This window comes from Castor canadensis, chromosome 5, assembly GCF_047511655.1.
Source record: "Castor canadensis chromosome 5, mCasCan1.hap1v2, whole genome shotgun sequence".
NCBI classification, from domain to species: Eukaryota; Metazoa; Chordata; class Mammalia; order Rodentia; family Castoridae; genus Castor; species Castor canadensis.
Genome location: NC_133390.1, coordinates 97,032,081 through 97,053,031, shown reverse-complemented (window position 1 = coordinate 97,053,031; position 20,951 = coordinate 97,032,081). Strand labels below are relative to the sequence as shown.

The following is a 20,951-nucleotide window of genomic DNA, read 5'->3' as shown; positions in this document are numbered from 1 at the left end:
CCAGCCCTCTTTGCTCTGGTTGTTTTGGAGATAGGGTCCTGCTTTTTTCCTAGGCTGACCTGGATCTCAATCCTCCTTTTTTAAGCTTTCCACTGGCCCTGGGATGACAGATGTGTGCCACCACGCCTAATTTTTTTCCATTGAGATGGGGTCTCATGAATATTTTTGCCTGCACTAGCCTAGAATTAGGATCCTCCCAATCTCAGACTCTCAAAGTAGCTAGGATTATAGGTGTGAACCAACAGAGTCTGGCTTCAAGGGTTAATATTTTAAAGCTATAATGGAACTCAGGGTATGGGTCAGTGGTAGAGTGCTTTCTTAGCATGAGTGAGACTCTGGGTTTGATTCCAGCACTGCAAAAGATAAGCACTACTAGGTAGCTTGGACAGAACCTTTGCTTACATCGAACTCTTCTGCTGCTTTTAGGTTGTATCATTTTTTTTCCTATGAGCAGAATCCTAATTATGTGCTCCAAGGGATGTATAAGTGTGTTCATTTATTCAGAAGCAGCTAAGAGCAAGACAAGGCTCAAAAAGGGTGGCAAGTGGAGGCAGCTGCAGAAGAGAAGTGAGGTCTCTTCTCCCAGGACAGTTTATGTCTGGGCGCTGGATAGAACTTTTAAGAAGGCTGCCAGTGTAGTATTTGGTCAGCCAGTGCCACTCTCCCAACAGACCTCTTTGATGTACTGATACATGTCAGGGATTGTTTAGGTGGCTGGGAATTTTTAATCTGGGCCATAAATTAGGAAATTGCTTCTAGAAGTAGTCTTAGATACCGTTGTTCTTTTGATTAATCAGCCACCTAGAATTTCCGTTGCAAAGGTAACTTTTCTTCTCTTTTTTAGGGGGGTAGTAGGACAGGTGCTCCACCATTTGAGCCACGCCTCAGTCCATTTTGCTCTGGTTATTTTGGAGATGGGGTCTCATGAACTATTTGCCCAAGCTGGCCTCAAATCATGATCCTCCCAATCCCAGCTTCCCAGGTAGCTAGGATTACCCACACCCACCCCTTTTTCTCTTCTAGTGAGTAAAAACCAGTTCCACTGAGATTTATACCTGTGAAGAAAGATTTACTGCACTTTGTTTCAGCTGCTCCTTGGTGTCTCCAGGATGTCATGTTCAGTCTTTTGCTCAGTTGCATTCATTTTAAGTCTTTTTTATTATTTCTGTCAACTTCACTTATTTCATTTAAGTCACTTATTTCCTTAAGCCTGGATAAATTGCCTTGTGTTTATTTCGGACTTCTTGGTTCAGGTGGCATTAACGGATTGAAACATCTGATGAAGCAATAGTAGCTTAAAGAATGCTCTCCTGCTTTGATTAGCATGGTTCTATTTAAAATATCTCTGGGGAAGAAAAATCTATCCAAGGCTATCTGTCTTTGTTTTGTTTTTCTTCTCTGACAAGACACAGAGTGCAGCATGAATCTGTTCAATGCTGACTTTGGAAAAGCAGGAAATGGTCAGTGAGTGCACAAAAAATGAGGAGGTTTAAACAGCAATGTTCTGTTCCACATTCTGTATTTAAGAGAACCTGTAGCAATTATGTCTGTTTTGAAGAGAGCAGAGAGATACAGACATACACACTGACAGACTGACTTGTATGATACCAAAGGTTAGGAGTCCCTGGTTGGCCAGGGTGTGACTCATGGTCCTCAAGGCTGTGTGACACAAGGCCGTTGCTGGCAGCTTGTTCATGTCTGTTGATAGGATGGGTCAGTGGGCTGGTGTTCAAAACTTTATTTTTATCTCTGCTTATTGATGGTGAGAGCAGCAAGGTGGCCAGCTTCCCTCAGTATAATACAATGCCTTTTCTTAAAATATCTTGGTGCCAAGATGAATACAGTTTGCTCAAATAGTGACTTTTTGCTCTTGCTAAGAAAAATTGGTATTGGGACACAGGAGATTTGCCGGGTTTCTGAGGTAACTTGGTAGATCACAGTCTGGTTGCCATAGCAACTCAGCAGCAGTGCAAATTATTTGAACTAAGCATTTGAAGAGAGGTATTTTAGTAGGATGCTTGAATGCCTCTTACCTGTCATCTGTCTCCCTGAGGAAGTGGGGTGGGGGTCAGAAATTGAACTGTAAGCTGAGGGGGGAGGCACACATAGACTTTGGAAACTGGATTACTGTGGCCCATGCTTTGAATTGTGTCCTGGTGTCAGTGCCCATTAAGGAACTGTCACAGACACTTTTTGTGCAGTCAGAAATTCTTTTTCTTGCCTCCAACTTTCCCTGATACTGGAGAATTGTATTTCCAGAACCAGTGTTTAGGACACATTATCTGCTAGCTAATAAGGTGGTAGAAGAGAGTATATGAACTTGGGATTGTCCAAATCTGGAACATAGCAACTTGGTATCTATTAATTTTTTTCTGACTAATTAATTCTGCAGGCAGGTATTATAAGCTTATAATGTTTAAACAAAAAGCACATGTCCTCTACTCTGTTAGGGTGATGCTAGAATTTGTCTAAGGACATTTAAAAAGACAAGTGTAATTTTCTTTGTTGAAGTGTTGTTTTATCCCATTTTTTATACCATTGTAGTAGAGGTATGCTCCATATTTATGTAAAAACAAAGTTCACTCAGATGACATTCATGTTGAACTGAGCTAAAAGCTCAGTTTCAAGAAAGCAATGGAAATGTTTCAGCCACTCTAGAGATCTGAAGGGATTTCCTCTTGAGTTCTTAAAATGGTACACTGTGTTTACATTGGTAAGAATTTGAATACTGAAGGCCAAACGATTATTGACATATTGTGCAGGAAAAATAAATTGCCTTGAAATAACTTACCATTCAAAACAATGAGGAGCACCAAGATGGAGCTTCGATTGCTTGCCTTTGAATGATCCTGTTTTTTTTCAGTTAATAATTTCCTAATTTTAAACATTGTAATACCTCACCAGTGTGTCTTATGGTGAATTATTAGAAGCAGCAAAATACATGGGTATTAAAGGTTTAGTTTTTAAAGGTGAAATGACTTTGATCACAATAAGTGGTTTTACAAAACAAGTAAGTTATGGTACATATAGTAAATAAAGTTAACTCTTAAATTGCCTCTTATGAACGCTTAACTTCTAAGTGAAAATAATTGTGTGCAGTGATTTTCCTTACATTTTAATGGCTTTCATACATTCAGTAAAATCAGCTTTTGAGCACTTATTCCATATCAGTCATGGGGCTAGATAGTCAGATCTTACCCTTACAGCACCTCAGTTAAGGAAGGGCAGACACTAAAATTCTTGCTTAGTTAATTAATTATGATTGTTAATTCTAGGAAGAAGAATGATGTTAGCTGGTCAGAGAAAGAATTATGTGGGTGGTTGGTAGAGATGAGAGAGACTAGACAATAGTAGGCTTGATGGTTATAAGCCTAGGACCAGTGAGGCTCACTCCGCAACACTGAAGGGTAAACTTGCCCCTGTGCCATGTCATTTTAGAGATACACAGTGATCATTTTAATACTGCTAACCTTGCACTTGGTAATTTTTAACTCTAGCTTTTAAGTGTGAATCATGGTCTTTAATTTGTATTTTGATATAAATTAGTGATTTTTCCTTTTGCTGTCTTTTAATTAGAACTAAAACTGTGGAGCTAGTGAAAGAACATATTTGCCATTGTCACTCATGGTATAGCTAGTCTTTTTGAAATTGTCTTCTAATATTAAATATTTATGTTCATATAAGTGTAACATTAGGTAATAGATTGAAACACTTGAGTGATCAGCAGGGCTTATTTATCATATCACTCATTTAATTTATATGGCTCATTATTATTTCAAGATGTTATTATTTCATCCTTTTTTCCCCCAAACTTTGTGGTTTTTTAAATTGCCTTCTATCATTATATAGTAGAATTGTATAGCATAGGAAAAAAATATCGTGCTTTCCAATTTTTAAAATTGAGTTTTTAAAGTTACATAAGCTAGCCGATGCAGGAGAACTTGCTTGGCTAAGTGCAAATGCATATATTCCCACATCTCCCCAAATTTGAACCAGGTTTAAGATTTATACCCTAAGTTTTGTGGTTGTATAAGATTTTGTGCCACACACTTCCTGCCTAACACATAAATTTAGATAATAATACTTAAAAAAAAATCCCAGGTGTTCTAGTTAATTAATTGAAATTAATTTGTTGTTTTGGCAGGTTATTCTCGTTCAAGTTAATCCAGGTGAGACTTTTACAATAAGAGCGGAGGATGGAACACTTCAGTGCATTCAGGGTAAGTACATTTTTGGTAATCATTTTAATCAAAGGATTTTTCCTTTTTTATTTTAAAGAAGTAAGGTTTTTCTCTCTGTGTGTATGTGTGATCTTCTAGAAGTAAAATACAACTTTTCCTCTTTTTTTCTAAGCATCTCAAATATATATTGTGATGCTATCCTAATGATGCTTTTTGTAGTAAGTCCGTATCAGGTATCTGTTAGTTACTTATTGCTGAGAAATGAATCACCTCAATGTTTAGTGGCATGAAACAACAGCAGTCATTATCTCAGCCTGTGGGTCAGATGTTTGGCATGGCTTAACTGCATTTTAGGGCTCGGGCCCCTCTGAAAGCTAATGTCAAGGTGTGGACCAGGGCCACAGTTGTCTTAAGCCATGACTGCAGGTGGATCTGCTTCCAGACTCATTCAGATTACTGTTAGCAGCATGTAGTTTTTTGGGGGGCTGTTTAGGAAGTTTCCCTCCAGTTTTTGTTAGGTGAGCCTCTGTAAGAGATGAGGCAACAGACTTATATTGTGGTACCTGGCTTCATCAGAGCAAGATGGAGCAAGAGGGAGTCAGCAGAGCCAGTCCACATTCAAGAAAAGGAATTAAATACCAGGGATCATTCCAGAGCCTTACTGCTGTGTTGGAAGGCATGGTTTGTGACAGGATAGCTCTTTTTGACAGTGGCTGGGAATATGGCGAAAATAAAAAATTGACATGTAATTGCTATTAATATTAGGTTAGTGATTGGACCAGAATCTGATTGGAGGACTTTCTTACAATACTTGGACTTGTTTACCAATACATAAACAAATGAGAGGAAATGGCCGCCAGTTTTAGTTGGCCTAAAATGAGCAGCACAGAAACAGTTGATTTTTCTGTTTCATTGCTCAATGAAACAGCAGTGCTGCTTTGCAGTTTCACTACTTCTGTCCTTTACACAAAAATTTAGAACTTTAAAATAGTGTATTTTTGAAGATTCAAGTCTAATAAGTTTTAATTGAAATTAAGCTAAAATGATTTAATCATTTTATTAATGATTTTTGCTGACCATATTTCTGTAACCAGGTTGCCTGAAATTGATCTTTGGCATTCTAAACCATTTAAAAATGAAATCTAGTCTTTGCTGATGAAAAATATGATGAAGTTTCAGGTCAAGGAAGAGAGGAAATATTTTAAAATAGTATACGATAAAGAATCTTCTGTCCACTTTTAATACTCTAATAAATGTATATTGGCACTCTATTTTGTATCTCTTAAAAAAAAAAAATCAAAGTAGAAAAACTAGAAGAAAAGTCACCAGTATGGGTTAAACAGAGGTTTTCAGTTCAGTGACAAAGCAGCTGAGCCTCTGGTTATAGTAATGCTGAAACCCCATGAATTGTTGGGTATACTGTGTCTTTCTGCAACAGAGTGTGTGAAACAGAATGCATAAAAGCAAATTGCTGCATAGATTAGCATATGCAAAATCCACTCTTTAATACCACCTGAGTTCACTTTTTGGTAAACTTCTTATAGCTGACTTCTAAAGAGAGAACGTGTGTATGAGTGTATGTTATGTATATGTGTGTATATACATTCATGGAATTAAACTCTGCCTTACTTTTATTTTTTGAGTCCAGTAACTGGTGCACTCCACAGGAAATGTTGCAAGTATATTGCTGTGTTCACAATGGGAGCTTTGTGTTTACTTATGATGTTACTTGGAGATAAGTGGCACTAACAACCTTCCAGTGATTTCAGAAATGCCTTTGACTAAAGCAGAACTGTGAAGCCCGTTTATCTTCGTCTCTCCCAGCCTTCCATTCTTTGTTCTCATCTGAAGATCCAGATACTAGAATTATCTTCCCTGGGGATGTGGTGGTACCTGGCCCAATTAGTTGAAATGGCTCAGTACAGAATGAGAAAGACCAGGACCAGTAACCAAGGGCTGAGTTCAGGCTTGGGAAGTACTGCAACAGGCAGAACCCCAAGTCTAGGCTCATCGACTGCCACTAATGCATAACAGGCAAAATTAGAAAGTCAGCAAGTTCCAGTGTGAGTTAGTGAGTGCCTCACCTCAAGTGTGTAGGGTATAGCAGCATAGAATGTGGAACAGCCAGTGTGTCAGTAAATCCTGTCACAAGTTGTCATGCTGTCCTTATTGTTGCCATGATTTCATCTCTGTCATTGCTAACATTTATTCTACTCATACTTCCCAATCACATAGTCGGAAAGAGGCAGAGTCAGGTTTTTATCTCTGGCATGTCTGACTCGAGAGCCTGAGTTCTTTATTGCTTTGCTCTGTGGTCTTCCATCAGGGAAGGCTCCATTTATCTCTGGTATGTGACAAGAGCAAGGTGGATTCCTGTTCTGGGAGTGACAGGATTCTGAACAGGATGCCAGGATGAGTACTCAGAAGGCCAGTGTGAGACAGAGATTGTTTTTGAGCAAAAGTAGGTATGTTGACTGGCACCTTGTTAAGAGAATTAAGATGTACTTACCGGCTTAGGGTTGGACTAGCAGTGTTATGCAGAGTATTGACTTAGAATAACTCTTATTCTACCCAAAGTCAGGCTAGGGCTCAAATTTGGGTGGGCTCACCTTCCAAATGTGCTGTCTAGCTCTGGCTGCTTGGTGAAGTGGGGTACAGTGCAAAAGGACTGGTGCATTGGAAGGCAGTCATTTCTTGCTGGCCTTCTGAAAACCAGAAATTGAGTCTTACATCAGTGGAACCTTCTGAAAGAAGCATTTGCATTTTAGTAGGGATTGAATTTAAGAGAATGAAGCCAGCAGGGAGGTTTTTCTCGGTTTCTTTCTTTTTTTTTTTTAAATTGGGGTGAAAAATTGTTGCTGGTAGCTTTCCTGGAAATTTTGATGTCAGACCTGTTGCTTACATCGTGATTGAGACTGTCAGTCTAATAGCTTTGCTTTTTCAACCCTAGCCAACAGGTGAGAGATTGTTTTTTGGGGAACTAGGGTAGAAAGTATTGCTGGTTGCTGGGCTTTCCTGGAAACTTTGAAATCACTCCAGATGAAGTCAGCTCCTTTTGTTTGTAGTTTAGTTTGTTAGCCTAACGATTTTTTGTATAACACATTATGACATCACTAGAAAGATCCCAGGAGCTTATTGTGATGTCATTAAAAGGCAACTTGGAAGTTGAGACCAGATTAATGTCGAAGAATATGGACTCTGGCAAAAAATAAGATTTTGTTTTCAAGGGAATGTCCTTGGTTGATAATGTAGGAAGGAAAACACAGGAAACATACAATATGCTATGAAAGCAGATTTATTTCTAATGGGCTATTTCTCAGTATTTTCTGTGAAACATGAATCACAGGTCTTGAAAGGGCCACAAAAGGGCACAGTTGATTTTTACTTGGAGGCTGCACTATATTACCTATGGCATCCTAGACAAAAGATTTTTCATTTCATGGCCAGATGAAATTGTATAAAGAGATAATTGTTAGGAAAGAGTCTTAGCAACTAATATGAATCCTTGCCTTTGCTTAAAGTCAGGAATTAATAGAGCAGCTGTGGTCTCACTATTTGCATGTCCCTGTCTGGGCTGAGGCGCTGGCAGAGCAGCCTTCCTTCCTGTCCACTCATGCCATCTTTTCATCTGGGCCAGTTCTCTGCGCTCTGTAAAATCCTCTGGCCAAAACAAACACTCCCCTTCCTGGAAGGCTCTAGATCTCTCTTCCTAGAGCCCTGAAGTCCATCCTGACCTTCTTGGTTCAGGAGGAGCAGGTAGAGGTAGTACCATGTAGTCAGCGCTGTGAGTAAACCGTTCCTTAGCCCTGGAGTTAGACTCTGAAGTCAGCTGTGCCACCCTGCCCTCCAGCCATGCAGTCTTGTGCTTTTTACTGACAGCACTCTAGCTGGCTCACCTGTTGTGCCAGGTGTGGTGATTCCTTTAAATATTACCATTCTAATGGGAAACATGGTGATAATTACTAGTTATGCTTGTAGTGGGCTCTAAAATCTCTATGGAACTTTAAAATTTCAACATTGATAATCAAAGCTAATCAGTTTGCTTTAGAGAAACACTTAAATTTGAAAGAACTTTCATAATGATCTTATTAATTCTGAGATTTTTATGTTTTAAGCTGTCATATACAAATTGTGAGACTGAAGAAAATAGGTGAATGTCATAGTGATATAAGCAAAAGCAAATTTAATTGCTGAGAAAGCATTATTATTTTAGTCAATAGTAATATTTAAAGATACTTAATTGGTCATGGTTTTATTGTCCAGAATAATTTCAGTATCTTTTACAAGAGTGATTTACTCTGCTAACGTGGGTTAAGTTGATTGACATCGTGAAATGACTGAGCAACAGCAGAGTACGGTTGGAGGAGAGCTACTCTAACAGCTACTTTGGGCTGTTAAAATGTGCAGCTTTTTCTTCTGTTACTTATTCTCCACAGGCCTCTTCAGCTGTGTGTGTAATTCTCCCCCTGCTGCAGAGTGTGTGGACTGGATCATTGATGGACATGCACTGCTCACTGGCTCTGTGAATGACACCATTGAGAGCAGTTTCATGTTCCTGAATTTCTTCATTTGTCTCCTCTCCCAACCCCCATGTATTATTCAGCATCCAGGATGCACAGGGAACTTAATGTTACTTTTTTTTTAAATTTGGTATTTTGAGTGCACTTATTAGATGTGTTTGACAGATTAAAACACTGACCTGTCATTCTTTCTAAGAATTTTATGACAGGTCCTAGGAAACTCAGGTTGTTTCTTGCATTGTTTATTGTGAAATGTCATGAATGGTGTCATAGCTTGGATTTACAAGCTGAGGTAGACTATAATTTCAACAGGAGAGCTTCTATAAGGTCTACTCCTTTAATATAAATTATGTGTTTAAATGAGAAATTCCTGTAAGCTTAAAACCCAGAAAAGAAGACCTGTTTTCAAAGGTTAATTGTTGAACCCATGCTTTGACTTAAATGCAACAGAATTTTGAGGATATTTAGGTGGTTCAAAAGTGAAATAGTATGACTGTATTAAATACATCATCACCTTTCATTATGTCAGATACAGAATTGTTATTTGATTGTATTTAATTACTTGTAGAATGTCCATATTGTAAATAGAAATACTTCTTCCTGTTACAAGTTTAGGATTTGGGAACTTGTTTCCTTCCACAAGAAGCCTCTTTAAAAACCATCTTACTTAGCATTGTTAGGGATTGTTAATAAGCCAAAAATGGTTTTGTGAACTGCAAATCTCTTAGAATTGACCAAGTCTTTTGGTCAGGTCAGCCTCAATGCTATGCCCATCTTCTGACTGACCCAAAGCTATATTTGGTGAGACTTCACACTCTAAGTCAAGAAAGTCTGAAATTTTAGGAAAATCTGAATTATTCTACCTACTTTCCAGGTCGTCTTGTAACTCTTAAATGTTAGCTTCAAGATAGGTCAGTGTTTTACTAGTGTGTATTTGTGTATTTGCTGGTTTAGGTTTGTTTTCATTTTCCCATGTTTAGATTTCAATCTTCCCATGAAATATTGGAGAAAAATCACTTTTGCTTTGGAGTATACTTGATTTCTGAAATATTTGAGGATTTTTATTATTATATGTGATTTAGCTTTTCCTCCAAACAGGGACTGATGGATGCATTGCTGCTTGTTACAAATGGGCAATCCATATGGTGACTCCATAGGCCCCCTTATAGACAGCAGCTTGCTGCTGAGTAATTAGAAATCTACCAGAAGGACCGTCTCTACCAGGGCTGGTAAACACTGGTGGACCTAGAGCAGAAAATCCCATTTACGGATGGAGTGAGTGGATGGGCAATGATTGCACAGACCACTAACCTCATGTGAGAATATAGTAATTCCACTGGGCTGGGTTACATAGCACCAAATTGCATTGCAGCCCCAGAGGTGTCGAGTCCCTATCAAGGGAGGTACCTAGTGTGTCTTTTGCTCTCTGTCTCTCTGCTTCTGCTCTTCCCAGATACCTTGATTGTTATGTCTCTTCTTAGTTTTGCATAATTATGGAATTTTAAACCATTAGACAAAAAACTTCACCCAATGTGATACCGTTAGATTTTCTTTGGTCTTTTTCTTCAAGTAGAGTTCTAGTGTCTTGATTTGTTAGAAGATGTACAGACTAATTGTTACTAAGTTTTCAGAGTACAAGCTCTGTGGTATGAATCTCTGGACTTTTGCTAGCTAATACTTAAACTTTTATTCTCAGTTTCCTCTCTTAAAACAGGGACAGTGATCTTCTGTAACCGGTAGGGTTGTGAGATAATCCATTGTAAATGCCTTCATCATAGCCTAGTGATTAGCATCCTCATCTAGCACTGTATGTAACTTTGCTAATTGTCATTTTCCTAAAGACATTCCATGATTAGTTGTGGGCAGTGATTTACCGTCCTACTTGTGGAAATGAGTTCCAGCCGCCATTTCATTGCTTATTTACAGTAGGCTTGCTAATCATGACACCAATTCAAACATTTAAGTTTATATTATACATACTGTTGCAATATAGGATTGTGGGAAAACACTGAGCTCACTGTTCCACCTGTTTAAAGTCTTGTTAGTGAAGCATTAGTTTTTGCTTTTCTTCTGGATTATACCTGTTTTCTCTCACACCATGCCTAGGCAGCCATATTCACATTGGCTCTTGGAACCTTTCATTGTACCCAAAAAGGCTGTTCCTTTGAGTATGACTCTCTTTCTATAGGCATTGCCTCTTACATTTCCACTATATCCTATACTTCTTTTAATTTTTAATGTATTCTGCTCATAGGTGACTAAGGGGCAGTCAAGCATATTGGTAAGATCATTATTGGCAAGATCATTGCAGTGAGATTGCCTGGCTTAGCAATCCCTGCATGTTAGTTATATATTCTAAAATTATTCTCTGTACCTTTGTTTCCATTTCTCTAGAATTGGAATAATACCTATCTTGAAGGATTGCTATGATGATTAAATAAGATGCTGAATAGAAAGTATGAAGAACAATTTCTGACTCAGAGAAGACACAGAAAGTCCATGTACTCTTGAGTTACTAGGAGTTTTTAGATGTCCTCTTGTTTTAATCCTAACATTTTAACATAGTATGTTTAAAAATCCTACAGTGGGAGTGGGGCTTCTGTTCCCTTTTGCCTCTCAGGCTTCTTAGTTAACGGTTACAATGGTATCTCTAAAGGTACTACTGCTTAGAGTTCTTTAAATGATCTATGCCAGGTAATTCAGAAGATTAAACAGTGCCATACTACCTCAGTTGTCTGCCACGTTTTATTTCTCAGCTTGTAATCTTTTAGTTTTTGCTGACTTTTTTTCTGTTTTTAAACCTGGTTCTTACACTTACAACTCGAAATAGAAATGTTCGTGTTAGAAGTTTCTTTAAAGAAGACTGACTTGAGTTCTTCAAGGGTAAGGGTTAAATACACTGAGATGCACTATTGTCTCTCAGCGCCTTTCCACACATCCTGGGCATTTAGAGTAATAGGAAGTCATTTCTGATGTACTTCTCAGTTTGTTTGGGTGGTTATAGCAAAACTAACATAGACTGGATGGCTTATAAACAATCAGAATTTATTTCTTACAATGCTGGAAGCTTGGAAATCTCAGATCAAGACACTGGCATATTTAGTGTCTGATGCAGGCCTGCTTTCTGGTTCATAGATGATGCTTTCTTGCTGTATCCTCACATGGTTGGAAGGGTGATGGATTTTTGAAATCCGTGTGTGTGTGTGTGTGTGTGTGTGTGTGTGTGTGTGTGTGTGTTGTTTTGTCTTTCTGATGGTACTGGGATTTGAACTCAAGGCTTCACACTTGCAAGGCAGGTGCACCTCCGACTCTCTTGGGTCTCTTTTAAAGGGCGCTAATCCCATTTATAAAGACTCCGCCCTATGACCTAAGGCCCTACCTCCTGATACCAATTATCATCACCTTGTGGGCTAGGATTTTAACATGTGAATTTTGGAATATAGTAATATTCAGATCATAACAATACTGTTAAGGATTAATGGAAAAATAATGGAAAAATTCTCTATTTACAGAAGCTCTTCCCCCCTTTGTTATTGTGCATAGGTAATAAAATTTGGTTGTATTTACTCTCAGTTCCCCAAATTAAGATAATGAATGCAGGTATAGTGTGTTTCCAAAAACAATAATTTTGAAAAAAATCCAACATACAGGGTTACCTTCTCTGACATGTAAAAAACATTAGGAAATTATTATCTTAGTTCTTGTTATAACTTTCTTGTTTTGGGGGGAATAAGCTGGAGACATCCTGTAACATATTTTAAAGACTATTTAATATTAAAAGACAACACCATTTTTTTTGCCAGACTTCACATTTATTTTTGTATAAATAGCAAATATTTTAATTTAGAGTACTCATTAATATTTATTTTATTGCAGCTAAAATTATAGCATTTATCAATAGTAATAAATCTGTGTACTGAGGAATTGAGTATACATTAGATTTTTAAAAAGTCTGTAATTGAGATAAATTAAGTTGATGCAATAGTTTCCTTCTCTGTCCATGATATAATTGAAGGGGCAGGGAGGGGCAGGCAGTGAGTGTGGGGGTGGTGGGATGTGCAGGAGATGTGTAGGAGATAGTCATGACTTGGAGACGGGTGAGAGCCCTCTGGAGACAGAGTGAGGAGCAAGAATCGCTGGTGGGCAATGGACAAATTGTAGAATATTTCCCTAAGATGATGTAATACGGTCATTTAGGAAAAAAATTTTTCTGACCTGAAGTAGAAATTGCAGTTGCACAGCATTTTTTAGCTTACTCTACTAATTAGACAAGCATTAATAAAAAGACTAAAAAAGGCAGAGTGTTAAAAAATACTTTCATTCTGTTTCTCAACTTGGGTATTCCCTCTCTGAAGAGAGTTTTCATTAACTTGGAAGGTATTTTGCACACTCTGAAGGTAGTTGAGTAATAGGAGCCCATCTAAATATGAGGGAAGGGGGGGAAAAATGACCCAAACATTGTATGCACATATAAATAAAAAAATTAAATAATTTAAAAAAATGAAGAAAATGGTGTCAGGACTTCCTACTTTAGTGGGGTTTCCTTTATGACTCTCGTTTTTGGGTTCTTTGAATCTATCCTACATTCTTGTATGGTTGGCTGTTAAGTTCCGGCCCCCCGCCCGCCCTCAATCCCCACCCCATACACACACACTTTGCAATTTAGATAGAAAGGAAGCAAAAATGTTTATTTCAGACCTTTTGAGGGCTGAGTTAAGTGGAAGCATCCTATAATTTAAATGTAAACCTTTATGAACACATTATTGATTAAAATGTAGAGCCAGAGTTAACATCAGTTTCCTGGTACCTTTCTGGCTATAGAAATTTCCACATTTTCATTTTACTTAAAAAGTCTTCAGGTGTTAGCAGATTGTAATTTCTGTTTGAAACTGATAAAAAGAGGAGTCTTGCACAAGGGAAGGAAAGTCTTTTGGGAATAAATAAGGTGAAAACTTAAAGATCAATATATAGGGATTTTCTTAGTGTATTTTCTTTTGCCAGTACTGGGAATTAAACTCAGGACCTCATGCTTGCTGGACAAGTGTTCTATCACTTGAGCTGTGCCCAAAGACCTTATTAATGTACTTTTGAGTGAAAATGTTATTCTCTGTTAGCTGATTGCCCATGTGAATTTTGTTTGTGTGGTTTTGTTCAGCAGCCCTGTCACTACTGATATTTACAGTCATACACACACTCATGTAAACATCAAATTTAACTGCTTGTCCCTGTCTTGAAGTGCCAAGTCTTTAAACATTGTCCAGGTTTGATTAAAATTGCTCCTTAGCCTTTGCTGTAAGCTATAAACAAGAGTCATTGAACAGAAATTTGAGTTTACCAAACTTTCAGTGGAGTAAAGATTTATTTTTCCCTTACTTAGATTTAATCATAATAGCACACTTATTTTAGACTAATTCAAAATTGATTGGAACAGGCAAGATCATGCTGTGTGAAGTTGGGAAAATGAGATGAGAAAATAACATTTTATAACTTGCTTCTCAGAACTAACAAGCTGTGCGATTAGCCTTGTTTTCCACTTGCCTTGAGGAAAGAATTGGGCTGGGCTTGTTGCTTCCCTCTGTGTTTACTTTGTAGATCAGGATATTGAATGATGTAGGTGTCTAGGAAAAACTTTGGTGGTCCCCACAATCTGTGGATCCCAATTATGATACCTGGTGCCAGACCCTGATTATTACCAATAGGTAGCACTGTGGGTCTCAAACCTTAGCCTGCACATAGGGTTTCTGATTTGGGTCTATGGTGGGTGGAGCCTGAGAGTTTCCATTTTTGACAAGTTCCCAGGTGACACAGATATTCTTGGTTTCAGGAGCTCTGAAAATCATTGAGATAGGATAATTGTTGTGGTGGGAGACACTTGTAAGAAGGGGATTTATGGAAATCATGTCCATAAGTAGAAAAACAAGACTCACAGGATTAAGTTTAGTCATAAAAAGGACAAAGAGAAAAATTCCATGAAAAGGCAGAAAAATAGGCCTTAAAATTTCACTTATAAGCACAACTGGAGTTTTTTTTTTTTCTGTGTCTGTCTGACTTTTTTCCCTCCCTTCATTTTTTTTTTTTTTTAATGAACTGAGGTTTGAACCAGGACTCTTATTTTCAAAGGATTTGTTTGTACAGTCATTCAGTGTGTGTCTCCTAATTTGGTTGTCATTTTACTGGGAATTTGTTTTTCTTTCCTGTGCCTCAGTTCCCACATAATGAGAATAAATAGGATTAACAAAGACATCCTAGTGATATTTTAAAGTTTTATGAGATTGTTATGTTAGGAAACTTGTACAAATATGAAAACTATTCTGAAGAGATAACATCACACACTACTGTATTCAAGTAATAAGCAAGTATATCTCCTGGTTAGCTGAGTCACAGTAAAGGAAAAAGCCAAAGAGAAGAACAAAAAGAAGGTAGACCAACAGGAAGGTTTTAGAGCAGAAAATTGGGGAGAAAGGAAGTGACTCAGAATTCAAAATAGATAGGACTCTGCACCAGTAATGATCTGGAACTGAGAGGTTTGCCTCTCAGAGAGAGGAGAGGTAAGCTGAGGTAAGCTGAGGAGCAGTCAAGGTTAGGAAGCGACTCCATAGTAATCCTGTTGGAGGACAGGATATACTAATTCTGCTTCTGGTTTCTTTTTTCCTGGCGTAGATAGGGAACCACTGTAGAAGTGTGGAACTTTGGGCCCCGTTTTAAAAACCTGTTTTATGAGTTGAATTGTTGATTTTCAGAATGATTATTTCTGGTTACAATGCTGATGAGTTTTCTCCATCTCTGGTGAGTTCTGTGACTGTTCTATGAGTTGAGCTCATCGGTCATTTTTCTGTTCCTCATTGCCCCTGTCCTGCTGGAATCAGCAATTAACATTCTTCAGAACTGAATAGAAGGGCAGCCTCCAGCTCAGCTGTAACTCAAGAACAACAGGTGCATTCTACCTGTTTCTTGGCTATACCCAGAAGAGTTAGAAGGCAAGTAATTAGTGATAGAACAGACTTTGAAGACAATGGGATTCTTTAGACTTCCAGCCAAAGTGCTGAAAAGTAACTCTGGAAAATGTACTTAGGAGACATTGGAAATGGCTCAACAGGAAGGGTGAAATAGCCTTACTAAGCTGGCCTCTTTAAGTTTATTTCAAGCCCATTTCCCTTCGTTGATACAGATCTTATTAACTCTGCACCTTCCACCAACCCTTTGCTTTGTGCAATATTTTTTCTAATGGGTTTACATCAAAGTCATTGGACTTGAACTCATACAATAAAAATCAATACATTACGTTCTTAAGTTTTCTCTTCCCTCTTAAATGAAATCTGGAGTTAAAAACCCTGCTTTCAGAAGAGCAACAGAACCTTCTCACGGAGGTTTAACTTCCTTTCCCCTCAACCTGGTTCCATTCATCAGGACTTCAGGTTTCCTTAACTTGCAATAAGGGGTCCAACTAGATAATTTAAAAAATTCTCCTTACCTCCCAATTTCTCTTTTCTTTCTCACTTTATTTCTCTATAGATGTCTGCCATTTCCATGTCCTTAATTTTCATAAAAATACTAAAGCTTTACTTAAGTAGGTTCACGTGTGGGCAGATTTCAAGAGCTTAATTATATGGATTTTTCTATTTGAAAGTGATGTGTGAAAGTTATCATTTTGAGACTGTTACATTAGGCAGTACTTGAATTTCTCTAAAATTTTATTTGCATATGTTAATCTTTTCTAGTGACAAAAGGAAAGAAAATTACTCGGTGTTTTTTTTATTTTAATAAATGCTGCTTTGCCACTTTATTTTTTAATGTATGCATGTACCTTTTGTATGCCAGGTGCTTTGTATCACTGGTTATCAGCTCTGGCTGTATGTTGAGTCACCCGGAATTAAACAAAACAAAGCAAAACCTCTGTTGTTGGGTCCTATCTCCAGATATAAAGCCATAGTTGGTACTCATTATACTTTTAAATGTAGTCTTCTCATAAATATTTAGTTTTCATTGCACTTCAATAAAGTTGGTGGATTTTATTTTTATGCCATTTAATATTTAGTGCACTTCAATAAAGTTGGTGGGTTTTATTTTTATACCATTTAATATTTAGGGCATTAAATTATTTGTGAATGGAAAAAAATCCTAAAACCATGAAAAGTGGTCTTTTTCAGTCTAAGTACAACTGCCTCAGGTGAGTCTGTTTTCATGCCCCACCTCCTTCTCCATGACACCCCTATCCATGGGACTGCATAGTTTTGCTGTTTGTCTCTCATCTGTGGACTATTACACAGAGTTCTTTTTTTGAGGTTGTTTCTTTTTTTTTTAGCCAATAGCATTTTATTTATTTATTTTCATTTATTCATATGTGCATACATTGGGCCATTTCTCCCCGAGCTTGTTTCTTAGAATTGTTTCAAGGAACCTACTTTGCCAGTGATTTCAAAATACACCATTATTTTAGATATCTGTACAAAAGAGAAAAAGTCACCAATTAAAGTGACTTGCCTTTGATTATAATATGCAATCCTTTGTCAGATGTTAAAATGTGGAATCTTGGAATATGCTACTTTGGTTTTTAATTTCTCATCCATAGTTAATTATGGGTTTTTCCTAACTTTTTGTTTGCATAATCAGTTCATATGTGTGTTCGAAAAAATAGGGTTTTTAAAATTCTGTCTACATCTCAGTTGTAGAAATGTGACTGATTTGTTTAGGCATGATCATGTGAGTCCTGCAGACTTAAGTAGAAGTCATAATCTTGTAGAAGTCTTTGTTAGCTTCTCCCCATGTCTGGCTTATGCCAAAATGGGTATTTTTTTATGTGTGTCTATGTGTGCATGTTCGTGTGGAGTCACGTACACATGTTGTATGTGTTTGTATTTGACAGTGTTCCCACTCATATCTGTTCTGTTTTGCTTGATCTTTTGGTAAAATCTGCACATTGGTTTTTTTAAAAATTTCCAGGATCTTCCATTGTTTTCCCATGTGTTTGCTGTTGTAGCATTATCTTATCAAAAGCAGTTATTACCCAGTTCAGTAATCTTATCATGTGCTTTTGGCATTTATATGGAAAATACTTAATGCTTCCCTCTACCCCTTCATTTTTGCCTAAAAGTTAATCAGGGAATATGCTACCTTTGGATCCAGCCCACCTGCGTTTAAATACTTCCTCATGTGGTAACCCATTTATGTTTAAGAATTATATGTGATTTGATAGTTTTTATTTTTGAAGTACTTTTAAAGTTTTATCTTAATTTTTCAGGGTACTTTTTTCTGTGAGAATGTATTTATTTAAAGCTTGTGGCATTTAATTTGATCTAGAATCATTTGTTTTTTCAGCGAATTAATAGGTAGCAGAATGTAGTATGGATTTCTTTTTGCTGCATAAGCAGAGGAGCTGGAAATATCCATTTATGGGTATGCAGTCCTTGTTGAAGACCAGATTTGAAGCAACCACTGAATGTGCTGTTGGACCTTTCCGTTTTTACACATGGCTGAAAATAAGATAGGATACCTCTAACATTTTCATTTGCTTGGCTACCAGCTTCTCTTTACAGAAAAAAATTTGTTCTCAGCCACACGTGGGCTCCGGGTTGCTTTTTCTTTTCTGTTTTTTTTCCTAATGCTTCTGATGCTTCACACACCCCTCTTGCAGCCTTATGCTCCCTTTTGCCTTTGAGTTTATGTGTGCATGGGGCACCAACTCTTCGCAGTGGTAGCTCCATGCTTGCAGAACTGCTAAAAAGGGACCTTTGTGGCTTCCACAACTGTGTTGCTTTTTGTCTATTTTTCATCCAGTGCTTCTCATTTACACTTCATTCTCCATGTTCTGAACTACTCTGTCTGTCTTTACCTCATTTCTCTCCTACTCATATTCTCCAAGGCATTTTTCTTTAGCAAACCTGGTGTTTTGGAGAGAAAGGTTCGACTTGGGCTATCCCCTTAAGCAGCCCTTCTCTGAGAACAGAGGGGAAAGCCCTCAACTTATGAGATGAGATGTCTGAGAAAAAAAAAAAAATCACAGGATTTCTTTTCACAGGATCCTTGGGTTAAATTTGCAGGAAATTAAGAAACCCTTAGAGATCCCAGATGCACAGGAGCCTGCTGTTCAGCACCTTAACCTTGATCACGTTGGTTTTCATGAGTGGGGTTGTGACTTTGTGAGCCAACTATGTGAAATATGGTATCCTCCTTTGCCCAGGATGTCTCTGGGCAGGGCGTTTCGTTTGCTGCTTGTTATGAATCCATCCTGTGAGGTGTGATGATGATCTCTGGCATGGCTTCTTTGTTTGTTGTATTTATTGTGTGAGGGAAGGAAAAAGACCCACAGTGACCGCTTGCCTGCTTCAGCCCCTTAGGTCAGGTTTTCCACCCTGACTCATACGTGTCAGGGCCGAGATGGTTGGTTGGGTGTGCAGAATTTCCTCTGTCCAACTCCAACTCTGGAGCCAGAAAGCCACGATGAAGTTTGATTTGGCTTGTGGCAGCCTTTTCCAAATATGAATTTGGATTCTGTACAGTAGGTGCTCTAAGAAAAGGAGAAGGGAAAATAATAACTCTATAACTGGCACTATTTGGGGAACATTTAGAAACGGGCAACTACACTGCGGTGTTTTGTGTCTCCCCTAAGCTGGTGTCACTGTGGCACTTAGAAGCCAGCCTTCCTCCAGGCGGAGTGCTCTCCGGCTTGGGAAAAGCCACAGAGGCAGCCTCTGTCCTTCAGTGCTGTGCGCTGCCCTGCTCCAGACAGTCTTGAATGTGACCTGGCAGCCAGTGCTGTTTCCTGCTGACGTGGCCTCCCACAACTGAGCAGAACAGAGCCACCTCAGTGCTCTGAGGAAGGAGCCAGCCGAGGGCATGACTCACCAGTGGGATAAGGAGCAAATTAAGAGGGGAAAGCGCCTCTATGTTCAGGTTTCCTTGTAGATATACTTAAAAGACACCTTTCTTATAGGAAGGGAGGAGGAGGAAGAAAAACAAGAGCGAAGAATGCCCCACGAATCAAACAGTGGTTTGTTTGGCCATAGGAAGGGTTTCTTATCAGTAGGAGTTCACTTCTGGGGAGAGACCAGTTGGCCTCAGACATCTGAGGGATGCTTCAGAAGGCCAGACTGGGCTGCATCCTGTGGCCTTCAGGGGCCACACTCTTGCTGAAATTGGGAGAGCCTGTCTGAGCTCTTAGCCATATCTTGCAGACAGTATGCAGACAGATATTAAAAAAAAAAATTAAAAACCAGCCAGACTAAAAAACTATACTTTGTGTCTTGGTGGAAAACACTCTCTCAACTCTGTGGGAACTGAAGAAAAGGACTCTATGGGACCCTGCACAGGTGCAAATCCTGTGGCATGGTTTTTCTGTCACTGGCACCAGCATTCCATTTGGTGCTCATTATTTGCTTATGTTTCAACCACTCTTTAATACTTTGAATTTGCATAATGAAAAGGTCCAAGGACAGCTCCCTCTTCCCTTCTAACAGGGCCCCCAAATAAAGGTATCATGGAATTTTAGAATGAGATGGGACTTTCTTACCTAATCTAGACTGTCAGTGGCTTCCTCTGTTTGTAGAAATCCATTATGGAGTTGTTTCTTCAGAGGGAAGCCCATTGTACAAAGCTCATGCAAGTAGAGCTGACTGAAGGTAGAGGGGCTTGAGCTTACCTGCTTATTCTAATTCTTTTGGTGGTGGTCCTTGAAATTTCTCTCCTGGCCGCTCAAAACCACTGAGATCCGATCTACTTTTCTCATTTTATAGGTGAGAAAGGGCACATTGTCAGATAGTATTACCGTGGTTTTCCAGGTGCTTTAGAATCCATAGCTTTTGCCTGGTTCCTGGCTTTGAGCCTTCTAATTTCTTAGCTAGCTGTGTGGTCGCCTCCCCATACCCCTGTCTTCAGCACAGCCTTGGGACAGGTAGTGTGGCTGCAGGGCACACATGCACGCATGTATGCAGGTCTGAGAGAACAGCCCAGGTGGTTTCACTGATCCAGGTGTGAGGTCACTGGGGAATGGCAGTAACACTGGAGATGAAGGGGAACATTTGAAAGGAAGAACCCTCAGCACTTTTAAAGCATTGTTAAGTTGTCACACCATAAAAATTGGATCATCGTAGTCAAAGATGGTCCTTAACTACCTATCCTAGACAATAAGGAGAAGGTGGAGAGTGCCCATTTATTAAAGTACCATTTATGTCAGAACCCTGTGTGACGTAAATGTTGGAAACCTCTCGGTGTGCAGGTGTCGTGGGCCTTTAGTCTTCATCGGGCTGCAGTGACT

At 38.6% G+C, this 20,951-nt stretch overlaps 1 protein-coding gene across 6 annotated transcripts in view; it reads left to right on the top strand.

Annotated features, from left to right (window-relative positions):
- Fndc3b (fibronectin type III domain containing 3B) overlaps positions 1-20,951 on the top strand; it is a 341,149-nt gene that overhangs the window by 100,802 nt on the left and 219,396 nt on the right. For all 6 annotated transcript variants that reach the window (XM_074073772.1, XM_074073773.1, XM_020176870.2 and 3 more), the window contains exon 3: positions 4,145-4,220. In XM_074073772.1, coding sequence (XP_073929873.1) covers positions 4,145-4,220 — 76 coding nt within the window. The remainder of the gene's footprint in view (positions 1-4,144; positions 4,221-20,951) is intronic.